The sequence below is a fragment of the Gastrolobium bilobum genome, unplaced genomic scaffold, assembly GCF_033153095.1.
Source record: "Gastrolobium bilobum isolate Gb01-03AN ecotype WA unplaced genomic scaffold, APGP_CSIRO_Gbil_v1 utg2361, whole genome shotgun sequence".
Taxonomy (NCBI): domain Eukaryota; kingdom Viridiplantae; phylum Streptophyta; class Magnoliopsida; order Fabales; family Fabaceae; genus Gastrolobium; species Gastrolobium bilobum.
The window spans coordinates 355,234-369,244 of record NW_026898473.1 but is presented as its reverse complement, the minus strand read 5'-3'; the positions used below and the strand labels follow the sequence as shown (position 1 = coordinate 369,244).

Sequence of the window (14,011 nt, the reverse complement as noted above, 5' to 3'; positions counted from 1 at the left end):
ATGGTGTGTTGAATTGTAGAATACATCTAAAGGGGTATTGTAAAATATTATAGATGACCTTTCGCATGGATTATGCATGACCTTTCACATAGATTATGCATGACCTTTCACATGGATTATGAATGATCTTTCACATGATTCATAACATATGACTCTTTGTCTTTTCATGACTTCCATGTTTAAAAATGCATCTAAGATAGGTCCTTATACAAACTCTTTGCTCATACTTATTCCTATTTTATTCTTTCTTTTATTTTTTTTCTCCACTTCATTTTCCTTTATTTCATATTTCACTTTCTCTTACATTCTCCATCAAATTCACTACAATTTTTACTTATATTTACAAAGATTTAAATTTATATAATTTTTTGTTTTTTAAATAATAAAAATTTTGATTAAAGAAAAAGTTAGGCCCGCGGGTCAGCCCTAACCCAGCCTGCTAAATTATAGGGCTATGAAGGTTAGGGCTAAAACAAGCCCTACCACAAAAAAAGCCCGAATGGATTAGGGCCAAATATGATGCTTTGTGGGCTAACCAACGAGCTTTAATCCATTTTGACACCTCTAGTCCTCCCAAACATTTTAGATGCTTTAAATGATATGTGAATGCACAAAAAAAAAAAAACAAATTGCAAGGATATTTTTCGAGGATTAAAAATTTGTTTACACTAACTTTTATTAGATAAATGAAGAATATTACGAACAGGTTATATAATACATAGCTACAAAAAATTAGATACTCAACTTGGCCAGAAAAAATTAAGAAAATATAAATACGGCCAAATGGTTAAAGACCTTTGGAGCCTAAAAATATATTGCCTATCCTATGGGAAATAAATAATAAGCTCACCAATCCTTAAAATCCTGGTAGAACTGTAAGGTCTGCTATTCCTCTAGGGAGTTCAGCAATCCCTTTTAGCAGAGCTAGCCTATTCTTTCTGATCTTGTCATCATCCTAAATTACACCAAAAAGAAAATTAAAGCACTTTTTCACCCCCATTAAATATTTCTGGTATGGTTATCCAACTCAAACTGCAAGCAATATATATAGAAGGCAAACTTTAAAGTAAAAAAATACAATTAATCAATATGAATAAAATAATAATTTTTGTTATAAAAAAAAAAAAAAAAAAATTTTAGAAGAGACCCAGGATTCCTGATAAGACTACATTTTAGAAGAAAAGACCTCTACAATATCAAGTTCTTTAAAGACCATGGAAGACTATTTCAAAAATGCTTATATTCAGAGTCACCACAAATATATGAACACACAACTTCTAATTCTTTAATTGAGAAGTAAGATTAACATACCACCATTACGAAGACATTATTAAAGAAATCCTCAAGCGGGTGTATTAGCTGAGATGAAATATCAACAAAATCATCTAAGTCAAGACCTGTACAATGAAGAAAGTTTACATAGTTTAGTAAAATGAAAAAGAAATCCAGTGTTCCATGTCTAAAGAAATTAATTATCCTAAAAAAATACAGAGGAAAGTTAGAAAAACATGTTATATTTCATAAATATAAAAGGAAGCTATATTAGCTAGCATCAACAATATGCGAATAAGCTGGAGATATTAAAAAAAAAAAATACCAGGATTGATACTCTTTTTAACTGACAAAAACGTGCTCCATAAAACTCTCTCTTCATTTGTCTCAAGAACAGCCTCATCCACCTAATCATGTAAGTTTAAGCATTTGAGAGATATGCCAACAATAATAGATGTAATAGACAAGAAAAACAAAAGTCATTCATATATACATAAATGGTCAATAATAGCAGATCAAATATATGAATATAAACTAATTTGTTGATACGTTGTCATCGTTTACATTCAGACAACAAATTTCATATTCAGAATAAAGAGTAAGATTCCTATGCTTCTTCCAGGATTAAGTCCTCTTCCTTCATAACTTAATATTCAACTGAGTCAATACTAATATGTACTGACTAAACCTTCCCAGGGAGAAAAATTGCAAAATAAATCAGGAAAAAATGAAGTAAATTATATGCACAAATTTATTATTCATTTTAGTTCTGTTAATGAAATCGAGAAGAGTCAACTAGAACTCCGTGGTTAGCATCATCACCCAAATTATTGCTTTGATGTATTTTATGCTTTGGAATGAGTAGAGGCAACCAAACTTAAATGCATTCCTAAATCTTGTGGCTTTTATGCTATGTATCTAAAGTTTTTTATTTTAGATAAGATTTGACAGTAATCTGGTTGTCTTTATACATTTACAATTGAATAAAATAAGAAAAAAAAAATAACCTCCATATGAAGTTCATCTTCTTTCCCACGGACAATTCTTGTTGGCCGAGAGTATGCTTCAACTACTTTAGGGAAAAGCTTGCCTCTTGATAATTCTTCCATCTAAATCAATCATTATAAACCATCAGGAATATATTAATTATCTTCAAAAGTACTGAAAATAAAAGAAGTTACTTCCAAATGCAGGGGAACTAACTAGAAAGAACAAATTAACTATATTTCTAATCTCTAGTCTGTCTCTCTGCCTTGTTTATTGTCATGACACTAGAGCGAGATTCAAATCATAGGATCAGACTACCATCTAAACTGACAAATAATCCCACTGCGTAAGAAAATAAGTAAACCCAATGTGACTACTTGGACAGGTTGATCAATGCCTCCAAATAATTTAGTATGATGATCCTAGGGTGGTCATTTTACAGATTGCAACTTGATGATCTAGTTAGTTCTTTGCTGGTTGTATTGCTTAAAGGACAATTTATTCCATTTGAGAGCAAAACTCAGGCAGATTGCAGCTCAGAAAAGGCCCTGATGTATGGTGAAAGTACAGACATTTGTAGCTCCAACGTAGGTTCATGGCCTCAATCCAGGCCCAGTTATTTTTGATTTTTCGTAAACTTAGTGATTTCTCATACAAGAGTCACATTTAATTTCTGATATGAACAGTTAGGTTTTTCTTCTCTAGAAACTGTAAGTTGTATCTGAGTGATATCGGCCCATTGAAATGCTGGACAAAAATGTATCAAAGGTTCCATTCCATTTGGATGATGGAATTTGAAGTTAGTTTGGGATTCTAATTTCAATTCCAATTTTGTCAAAATTGGAATTCACAGAGAGTCTTAATCTTTATGATTGGGATAAATAAAGAATTGAGATATAGATTGGAGGATCCTAGTGGTGATGTAGCCAGCATCAACAATGATGGTTACTGGACTATGCCAGCAATAGTAGTTGCTAGAGTATGCAAGTGAAAAGATAGTTCATAATAAAATATAAAATATAAAATATAAAATTATGTTAACTTTTTCCTTCAGTACGTGGAATTGTATTCTTAGTGTCTAAGCTAAAATGAAATTAGAGTAATGTGATTGCTTTTCAATTCCATGGAATTGGACTCAATTGTAATTCCAATTTCCAATTCTAATTTTTAACACGAGACAAAATTATCGGAATTCAGGGTCCAGTTGTATTTCTAAAGTTCCATTCCAAGCCCATTTCGGGTGCTAAATGGCACCTAAATGTATTTGATAGAGAAATTTGAAATAAAAAAAAATAAAAAAATTGTGTTCGGTACATACCCATGTGTACCAATATACCTATACCAGATAGGTAGCAACTATGGGTAAGACAACCATTTATCACCACAAATGGCATAGTTCCAATTATCACAGAACCTTGAGGTAGTTAATCATGATAAACAATTGAGTACACATCAATGCTCTATCAAAGGAAAATATGGGGGGAAATGAAAAAGGGATGCTTACTTTATATGCTGATTTTGCCGCTAGACAGGGAAAATTTGCTCTCTCTGCAAGAATGGAACGAACAAATTCTGGATTCACCCCCTTGTCAACCTGTTGAAAAAAATATAGCAGTTAGTAAAACTCACTTGGCCATTCTCAGAATCATAACGTATTCATCAAAATCATTATAAGGTATTATGCACGGATACAGCACGACATGTTTAGGGCACATGTTCTATAGGAACACATACAGTAGATAAAATGGTTAGTGTACAAATCACATCAGTTCTCCAAAGCAATCGCACATGAAAAAAATTAAAAGAAAGAATATCCTAGTCATCACTCACTGAATTTCTTATCTGCAACTAAGATTAACTTCATAACTGTATAACTAGTGCTAACAAATTGTGATAATGCAAGAAAAATAATAATAATAATAATAGTGTGTACCCTTATGTGTATGTTGGGTTTAGCATAAAGTGGTGTTATAAACATTGATTTATTTGGTTGATAGTGAATGTTAGTGGTATTGGTTATCATTTAATTGGTAATATGCACAATTATTTTCATTTAAATGTGACCGTTACAATATATCAATGATAATTAACGTAATTATTATGACCATTGATATTACTAGCAGTTTCAATAAATGAAATAAGTATATTACCATAATTAATATCTCAGTTACAAAACTTCAACTATAAATAGGGGCTTAACCTAACCAAAGCAAATCACTTTCAATCCTCAACATTTCTCCATCTCCTCTACTCTTTCTTCTTATTTAAAATTTTTATTTTTCTGGCTACCGACTGCGCTTGTCTTCTCTCTATTCGTTTTTCCTCCTAGAAGTCATCAAACACGGAGACCAAATAATCCTGATCCTTAGGGCATCTTAAATTAGTTTTAGATGAAATTTGGAATACATAATCCTCTAGGTGATCGTAGGATAATTTTATATTAAATTTGTTAAATGTAATCTTAATCCTTTGGGAATTTTAGTATGTTTTCATGTATTATATGTAACCCTTAAGGGTATTTAAATTAAATTATTTTAACCTCTAGAAATTAATTGAATTAATTATTGGACTTTGGCTTTACTCTAATAGATGTGAATATTTGAATTATGATATGATGATTGAATTTGGGTTTTACTCTGGTAGATGTCGAATATGAAAATTATGATATTCTTGGATAATGGATTTGAAAACTATGATGGATTTGGAAATTATGATATTCTTGAAAAATTGAATTTGGAAATTATACTTTTGATTAAATTGATGAGGAAATTATGAAAACTATTTGAGGAAATTTTCCAACTATAAGAATTGTGACAAGATTGAATTTTATTGGTTGTGTATGATTGTAATAAATAATAATGGGAAGATAGCTCTTGGGATGGTACATTGGTACTTTCTAAAAGTGATGAACACAACCTTTGGGCTTTATGCCTTCGATATTACATTATGTGACAATGATGTTTTGCGTTCTTCCCAAAGTGGTATCTGGCAACAGGGTTTCCCGAGGTACTAGTAGCAACTTTGGGAAGAGGTGTGCACACTAGGATTTGATATTTTGATATGGCCAATATTGATTATACGTGACTAGCAACATGGTTTCCCAAGTCACGGGGTAGACTGGCAACAAGGTTTCCCGGGTCACGGGGTAGATTGGCAACAAGGTTTCCCAGGTTTACACTAAATGGACTAAATAAAGATTAATATGATTAATAACGAGTTGATACTTGATTTGAATTTTTGAGTTATATTACTTGATTTGATTATTATGAGTTATATTTTTTTTTGTATTTTGGATTGGGATTACCAGCTATGCGTTTATGTTTGTGGTTGTTTGGTTGCAATGATCCTTCGGGAGAGCAGATTTTCAGGGAAACAGGTTGCAAAGGATGGGGCTAGCTGTGGGCAGTGAGGATAACGACTCAGATATTTCTAGCTAGTTCTAAAGTTTAGAAATTTTATGAGATTTAATAAATGCATAAGACATATTTCCTTTAGTCAAACTTTAGTCTTTGGTTTTATTTTAATGTAATAAATTTAGCCTTGCACTTGTCCATAGTACAAATGCGGCGATAACATTTCCCAAATTTGGTTAATTTAAATTTCACAGTTATTTATGATTTTAGAAATTTTATGTTATTATAAATTGTTAAAAATTCGGGGGTGTTACAAAAATACACCTCCCCCAAATCATACAATAGTCTGCATTCATAAGCTCCTACACTTTGATTCGTGTCAGAAATATCTAGTAATTAGCAAATATGTGTAAAGTCATTGAATCCTTTAAAATTTTTGTAAAAGAACCAATTCAACACAAAAGCTTAAACTATTGGGTGAAACTACATTAATGGTTTTATATATTTCTAACACGCCTCCTCACAAGAGAGACCATTGGCTTGAAAGGTGGATGATGCACCAGGCTCAACCTACCTGTACTAAGAAATTCCAAAAAGAAAATGGGCAGCGGCGAGGATCGAATATGGGACACCGAGGCTCTGATACTATGTAAAGAACCAATTCAAACAAAAAGCTTAAGCTGTTAGGTGAGGACCCTTTTAATAATTTAGAATATACTCTAACACGCCCCTCACAAAAGAGCCCATTGAGCTTGAAGGGTGGACAATGCACAGACCCACCAACCTGTGCTAAGAAATTCCACAAGAGAAAGTAGGGGCGGTGAGAATCGAACGTGGGACATGAGTTTGATACCATGTAAAGAAACAATTCAACCCAAAAGCTTAAGCTATTGGATGAGGCTACATTAATGGTTTTATACATCTCTAACAGTATACAATGTCGGTATCGAGGTTCGAACCTATAACCTCATACAAACTACCCAAATTTCTTACCAATAGCCCACTCCTAGTGGCTTAATCCTTCGAATTTATTTCCCAAGAGTACATCTCTCTCAAACCACTCATCTCTTTGATATTGGATGATGATTCTCGCAACAGATTTTGGCAGAACAATTGGGTAGGGTCTGCATTTTGTAGAGGCTTTTCCTCATGCTTATAACGTCTCTACCTAGCATAATTCTAATTTTATTCCATTCAAGATCATATCTTATCCCGGAACTTTCATTTTCATAGAAATTTCAACAATATGAATAAACATCACAACGTATCAATTATTTCTGATCCAATAAAGAAAGCTATTGAGATAATATGAATAAACATCACAAATTTGATCTTCAACAAAAAGTGAAATACAGCACTTCATCATATTGGTTAAGGTTAATTAATTTGTCTGCCCCTATATGTTATTAATGAGAAAAGAACATGATACTTTCTGGGAAGTTATTAAAAAAAAGGTATTATTTGTAAAAATATTTTCAGTTTAGGAAGAATTTACCATACAAGTGGTGAATTAAGTCAACATAAGTGATTACTCATTAACTCTACAAACACAATTAACCAGTTGAATGGTCAACTCTTCCAAAATAGGAAATTTTTTAACAGAATTCCTTTGTTGTAATTTGTCCCTTTTTCTTTTTGCAGAAAGAAGACTCAATCTGATTAAGAAATAGTCAAATTGTTTTACAATCTGAGTCTTTTACATCATGCTCTACAACTTATGCAATATTTTCTTGGTTTTTCTACCATCACAATCACAATTTTTATTTTATATGCTGTACAGGAGAAAAGTGAAGATTAGCATGTTAGCAATAACCTCACATAGATCCAGTGTATTTTCGGATTAGCTTATTTTGTGTTGAAAGCAACTTACAATCAAAAGCTTCCTGCCAGAGCTTGTGAAAAAAAAATTTCCCAAAAATAATCAAATCCAAGATGCGACCAAACAATTTACCCGTGTCCACCCCCTCAACCATATACCCTATTTTGCCAACTAAAGATACGGCTCATAAAACAATTGACATATATCTTCAAGTCATTCATCTTAATGTTTTTAAAAGTTAATTTTGGCTATAAGTTGTCTTTATAGAAATAAAGAACATTCTTTCAAATAAATGATGATAAAATGAAATATCATATAATAGTGGGCAAGCAAAGAACTAATTATAATGAAAATAATACATACCAGATATTGCTCTAATCTTCGAGTAACAAATTGATGTACCTAAAGGGAAAATCATGATCATAAGATGTAAATGGCATAACAAGAAGCAAGCGGAAATGGGAATTATAGAAAAGGACTTTCATCTTACATCATCTATTACATGAGAATCTACTTCAATGGGCTGGACATCTGCAGCAAGTTCCAGAGCCTCTTTAAAATCTAGGTTTTTATCCTTTTCCAACAATAATTGTACCTGAAGTATATAGTGCATCTGTTTGAGTGCAAGTATTTATCTTTCCAGAACTTAAACTTATGCTTTTTTAAGAGAAATAAAATTTCTAAGAGAATAAAGAAAAGAATATGAATGAAAATGAAGGGAAAAGTATTGTTATGCTTACAAGACCATATGATATTCTTCGCAAACCAAATGGATCATTTGTGGAACTAGGTTGGCAGCCAGCAGTAAATAAACCTACCAGGCTATCTAATCTGCAGACAACTATCAAATCACATAAGATGCAGAGCTGCGTTGTTGAAATCAATCAGGAAATATCCCTTTACAACAAGGTGTATCATAGACTCATTTCAGATTGCAGTGAAAGAAAGTTTTATGATAGAAATAGGATTATTAAGGAATTAGAGGAAGGGGGAAGGAGGAATTGCACAATATCATTGCTGTCTTGCTTTTGCCAATGTCAGGATGAAGGAAAGTACTATTAACACTTGAAAAGCAAAATTCATCTTCTGATCGCAAGATCATCATCATCTTGAATTTACTTAAATCAGCCACCCTTTTACATTTCTACATGTCAATCCACCAAATTCCTGAACTCAATAGTTTTTCTTTTTCAAACTAAACCTTAAAATTCACAATTTTGTTAACTTGAAGGCCACTATAAGCCATAGTAGGAGGGTATCTTAAATCCATTCTATGTCATCCATATCTCTTCAACTTTGATAATAGCCTAGGCAAACTAATAGATAATATAATCGAAAGATTTGTAGCTCTTCAACAATCTGAAGTTCAATGAGCATTCTTGAGTAAAACACAACCTATATAGCATTTGTTTCTTCTAGCAGCAATGAGTTATGGGTATTATGTCAGATACCAATTATCACTAGAATAAATAAAAAAACTCATATTCTGGCATCAGTTTCACCTGTCTGCAATAGCCAAAACTATGCCAGCATCGCTTTTAGGAAGTACGTCCCCAGAAAATTTAGGAAGTGTGATCTCAAGTAAGGCCTCTGCAACCTGCAAGATATGGAGTGACAACGAAAAAAGAAAAATTATGTACAAAGATATATTAACCAAAATTATGTACACAGGTATTTATTTATATAATTATTTATTCATTTTTCCTCTCTTATTTATTTTTCTTTTCCCTCAATCTTTTCTTGCTTTGCATTTGGATTTATCGACTGACGACCCCTACTAGTCTGGGATAAAGATGATGTTGATATATTGATAATTAACCGTATATGATGCACTATTAAAGACTGCAAAGGAGAAACATAATTTCTAAGATTACCAAATAATAGCCAGCCAAAAATTAAACAAACTGCTCTGAGTATCCATCTCTAAAGGGTAGAGTGACCCAAATTAATGTACGAAGAGTTAAATTAGCTATTAACCAAATAGGATGCAGTATTAAAGATTGCAAGGATGAAACATAAATTCTAAGATTACCAAATAATAGCCAACCAAAAAGTTAAACAACCTGCTCTGAGTATCCATCTCTAAGGGCATAGTGACGCCCCATTATTCCTGAAAGTGAGGTAAATTCAGTGACAACTGCAGTGGCCAGATCAGACATAGCAAGTGAGGCAGCATCTCGGATTATTTGTTGCATATCTTCATTGATATCCAGTATGCAACTCAACTTAGTAACCATGTTTTCAACACGAGTCATCTTATCCAGCATGGTTCCAAGCTTCTCCTGTTTCATTTCATGTTATTAAAACAAAAGCAGCTATAAGAGGCTAAGCATTGTATTTTCAACAACTCTCCCATACTGGTATTATTCATTAAAGTCTCTAACTCTCCCCCTCGTTTTATTTTCAAAATCCACAATGACCTTGTCAGAAATAATTTGTACCTCATTTAAAAGAAAATAAAACTAGTAAAGGATGAAAACAAAATAGTTAAATAAATGGCTATTTATTCAACTTCCCAATTAAGATAGAATAAATATTTACATATTCTGGAAAGTAGGTGCTTTATCACAAAGGGTGTAGCTAAAATTTTAATATACAACTTACATGAAAGAGAATATTTTTCAGTTGATTTCGGAATTCTGAAAACCTTTTACGAGTGTCCATCTCATAAAAGAATTTAGCATCTTCATAGCGAGCCCTGCAATTATAATTGAGAAGCAAGGTTAATGTGGAGTCACCATAAAAGAACAAACACGAGATGTGCATTTGCTACATAGTGCAACTGTGCTATTTTTATACTTGAGAGCAAACAATTGAAGCAAAAGATAGTACTCTTCATTCTCTCTTGCTTGTAAATGAGAGTTGACCCAACGGGCACGAAGGTTGAGGCTATATCTCATTATGTTAAGTATCAGAACCCACAACAAAAAGAAACAACTGAGATTGTATTGCTATAGTTGAATCCAAACCAGACTCAACCATCTAAGTATAGGAAGTGTGATAAGTTAACCCAAGAAAAAATAATAGTAACAAAATTAATAATAATAATAATAGTGTATACCCTTGTGTGTAGGGGTGCTAAACGAGCCAGGGATCTTTGGCTCGGCTCGTGAAGGCCTGAGCTTACATGTCTAAAATTGGTTGTTGGCACCAGGCTTGAACTTGTATAAAAGCTCGTTTAATAAAAAGGCCTCAGGCTCCAATTCAAAAGCTCGGCCTTAGAGCCTCTCAGGCCGGCCTAGTATATATATACTATTTTTTAGGGAAAACTTCAAAAACCCCCCTACAAGTTTTCTCAAAATCACTTAATCCCCTCCCCGAAATTTTTAATCATTTACCCCCCTACTCAATTTTTTTTTATCACTTACCCCCCTAATTTGATTTTCCATCCAAAATTTTGTTAAATTTTTTAAAAGGTACCAAAATTACCCTTAATAGAAAAAAGAAAAACATAATTTCCTCACAAACTACTTTGTAACTAGTTTAATATGTCTTTTTAATTTAAGGGATGATTGCTTAATTTTAAGCTTGCCAACAATTGCTTAATTTTAAGCTTTATATCAAATCATTTGTTATTATTATTATAACAAGGAGGTATTCTCACTTAGTCCCCTTAAATCACCTTGCGGTTCGAGAATTAGCTATGATAAAACAAAGTTTTTTAAAAGGTACCAATTGTTTGCAAGCTTAAAATTAAGCAATCATCCCTTAAATTAAAAAGACATATTAAACTAGTTACAAAGTAGTTTGTGAGGAAATCATGTTTTTCTTTTTTCTATTAAGGGTAATTTTGGTACCTTTTATACAATTTAACATGATTTTGAATGGAAAATCAAATTAGGGGGGTAAGTGATAAAAAATTTTTGAGTAAAGGGGTAAATGATTAAAAATTTCGGGGAGGGGGTTAAGTGATTTTGAGAAAACTTGTAGGGTTTTTTTTTGAAGTTTTCCCTATTTTTTATACTACTTGTAATAGCTCTCTCTCTTTTTCCTCAATCCATTTCATCCTATTTTATTGGTTAAACAGAATTTTTGAATGATTTTGTTCTATATTATGCTGTTTGGATGTACCTTGAATTTATAAATATTTATGAAATTGTTAGTGTTGTTGATTATATATTCTGTTTGGATAAACTTGTATTGTCTTATTTTTTTAAAACAGGCTAAACCAGACTTTTATTTTTTGTAAACAAGTCAGGCCACAGGCCAATAATTATATTTATAACAGGTAACAAGCTTGGTCAGGCTGACACATCTAAACACAGGCTTAGACTTTTAAGAACAAAGCTCGGCTCGGCCCGGCCCGTTAACACCCCTACTTGTGTGTATCATTATATTATATTAGACATATTGGGTTTAGTATAAAGTGGTGTTAGAGGCATTGATAAATTTATTGGTTGTCATTGATTGTTACCAATGTGTCATTATTTGACTATAAAACTGTAACGTTAATTGATGGTGATTTTAGTTTGTAACGTTCAGCATTTATTGTTGGTTATCATTTAATTTGTAACATTCAACAGTTATTTTTATTTAATTTTGTAACCGTTAAGATATATTAATGATAATTAAAGTAATTATGATTACTATTAATATTACCTGCAACTAATTTCATTTTTCCGTTACAAAACCTCAACTATAAATAAGAGCTGAACCTAACAAACCAAATCATTTCCATATTCTCTCCAATTTCATGCATCTCTCCATTTCCCTTCTATTCTTCTCCTTTTTATTCTTATTCCCAACCCTTTCAAATTCTGATGCAATTATTTCCCCTTAGCTACCAACTGCACTTCCCATCACTAATCGCTCTTCTCCCAAGAAAGCTTTCAAACACAGAGTTCAGATAATCCTAATCTTTAGGGTGTCATAGGTTAGTTTTATTTGAAATTTGTTATATAGAATCCTGATCCTTAGGGTATCATAGGGTAGTTTATATAAAATTTGTAATATGTAATCTTGATCCTTAGGTTATTATAGGTTAGTTTTATAAGGAATTTGTTATATGTAATCCTAACCCTTAATTAATCCTAGGTTCATTATATATGAATTGTGTTGGGAATTATATTGGGTTCAATCTTAATATCTAGAAAATCATAGGTTAATTATATATGAATATTGTTGGGAATTTTGATGGGTTTAACCTTAATCTCTAGGAAATCACAAGATTAATTATATAATTATTTTCTTGGGTATAATCCTAATTCCTTAATGATAATAGGTTGAGATGTTGGATAATTGATAATGTGTGAGATGAATCATACCTTTGATAGATGTTGGATAATTGATTGAGGTATGAATTTTACCTCTAATAAGATGTTGGATGATTGATTATGTGTGATATGAATCTTATATTTGATGAATGTTAGATAATTGATGTGGAAATTATGATACTCTTTGAGGAAATTTTAAGTATGTGATTTGTGACAAGATTGAATTTCCCTAATTTGTGAGTGATAAGATAATAGTGGGAAGATACCTTTTGGGATGCTACCTCCTGAAAGTAATGAACACAACCTTAGGGCTTTATGCCTATGATGTAATATGATGTGAAAATGATGTTTATCCTTTCTTCCCAAAGTGGTACCTAGCAATAGAGTTTCCTGGGGTACTAGTAACAACTTTGGTGGAGTGGTGTGCACACTAAGGATTTGACGTTTTGATGACGGCCAAATTTGATTGTACGTGGCTGGCAACAAGGTTTCCCGGGTCTACCATGATTCTCTTCCCACTAAATGAACTAAATGAAACTAAATAAGATCAATAATGGAAATGGCATACTTGGATTGATGCTTGAGTTGATTATGATGTATTTGAGTTATGATTATCTTTAATGTGTTTTGGATTGAGATTACCAGCTTTTTGCTTATTGTTTGTGTTTGTGTGCTGTGATGATCCTTTGGGGGGAGCAAAGACCCTCGGTGAAGCAGGTTTTGAAGGTTGGGGCTAGCAATGGGAAGTGAGGATATAATGTCTCGCTCATTTTGAGCTAGGCTTAAAAGATTTAATAATTGTATAAGACATATTAAATCTTATACAAAATATTGCGCTTCCAAAATATTCTCCCTCTAACTACCTTGGTGACTCAACATGAGTGCCTTGAGTCCTGATTCTCTACATTTCTTTCTAGAATGTACCTTAAAAGATGGTATCCTAACAGATTATCTCTAAAATTCATTTCAAATAAAATGAAAGCTAGTATGGTTGTTTAGATAACTCCCATACCCATTTTTCCCCAAGTATTAGTATCTTACTGGTTGCTTGCTTTCACAATAAATGTTTGGAGTCTTTTAGAGATATAAAAATCATTACTAGGTCTCCTAATAGCTTAATCTTATGGGATGGTTGGTCATCAACAAGATACTAGAGTTTTTTTGACCAAGTGGTCAAGAGTTTGACCCTTACTGCTCCAAATTTTTTAAATAAAATAAAATTCCATAAAAAGTAAAGTGGGCTTATTTATTATCCATGCTTCAGCCTGAAAGGCTCTTGCTTGGAGGAGAATGTTAGAAAGATAAACTCATTCATGGGCCTCCACCTAATAATTCAAACTTTTAGCAGAACTAGTCCTAAACAGAGG

The 14,011-nt window shown here is 32.3% G+C and overlaps 1 protein-coding gene across 4 annotated transcripts in view; it reads right to left on the bottom strand.

Annotated features, from left to right (window-relative positions):
- Window positions 1-692: 692 nt before the first annotated feature.
- Window positions 693-14,011, bottom strand: part of LOC133316538 (glycine--tRNA ligase, chloroplastic/mitochondrial 2) — a 42,599-nt gene continuing 29,280 nt past the window's right edge. For all 4 annotated transcript variants that reach the window (XM_061518291.1, XM_061518292.1, XM_061518294.1 and 1 more), the window contains 11 exons: window positions 10,036-10,129; window positions 9,495-9,713; window positions 8,934-9,028; window positions 8,172-8,262; window positions 7,922-8,026; window positions 7,795-7,833; window positions 3,764-3,853; window positions 2,280-2,381; window positions 1,598-1,679; window positions 1,312-1,397; window positions 693-955 (listed from right to left, as the gene is read on the bottom strand). In XM_061518291.1, the coding sequence (XP_061374275.1) occupies window positions 857-955; window positions 1,312-1,397; window positions 1,598-1,679; window positions 2,280-2,381; window positions 3,764-3,853; window positions 7,795-7,833; window positions 7,922-8,026; window positions 8,172-8,262; window positions 8,934-9,028; window positions 9,495-9,713; window positions 10,036-10,129 (1,102 nt within the window). In that variant the 3' untranslated portion in view covers window positions 693-856. The remainder of the gene's footprint in view (window positions 956-1,311; window positions 1,398-1,597; window positions 1,680-2,279; window positions 2,382-3,763; window positions 3,854-7,794; window positions 7,834-7,921; window positions 8,027-8,171; window positions 8,263-8,933; window positions 9,029-9,494; window positions 9,714-10,035; window positions 10,130-14,011) is intronic.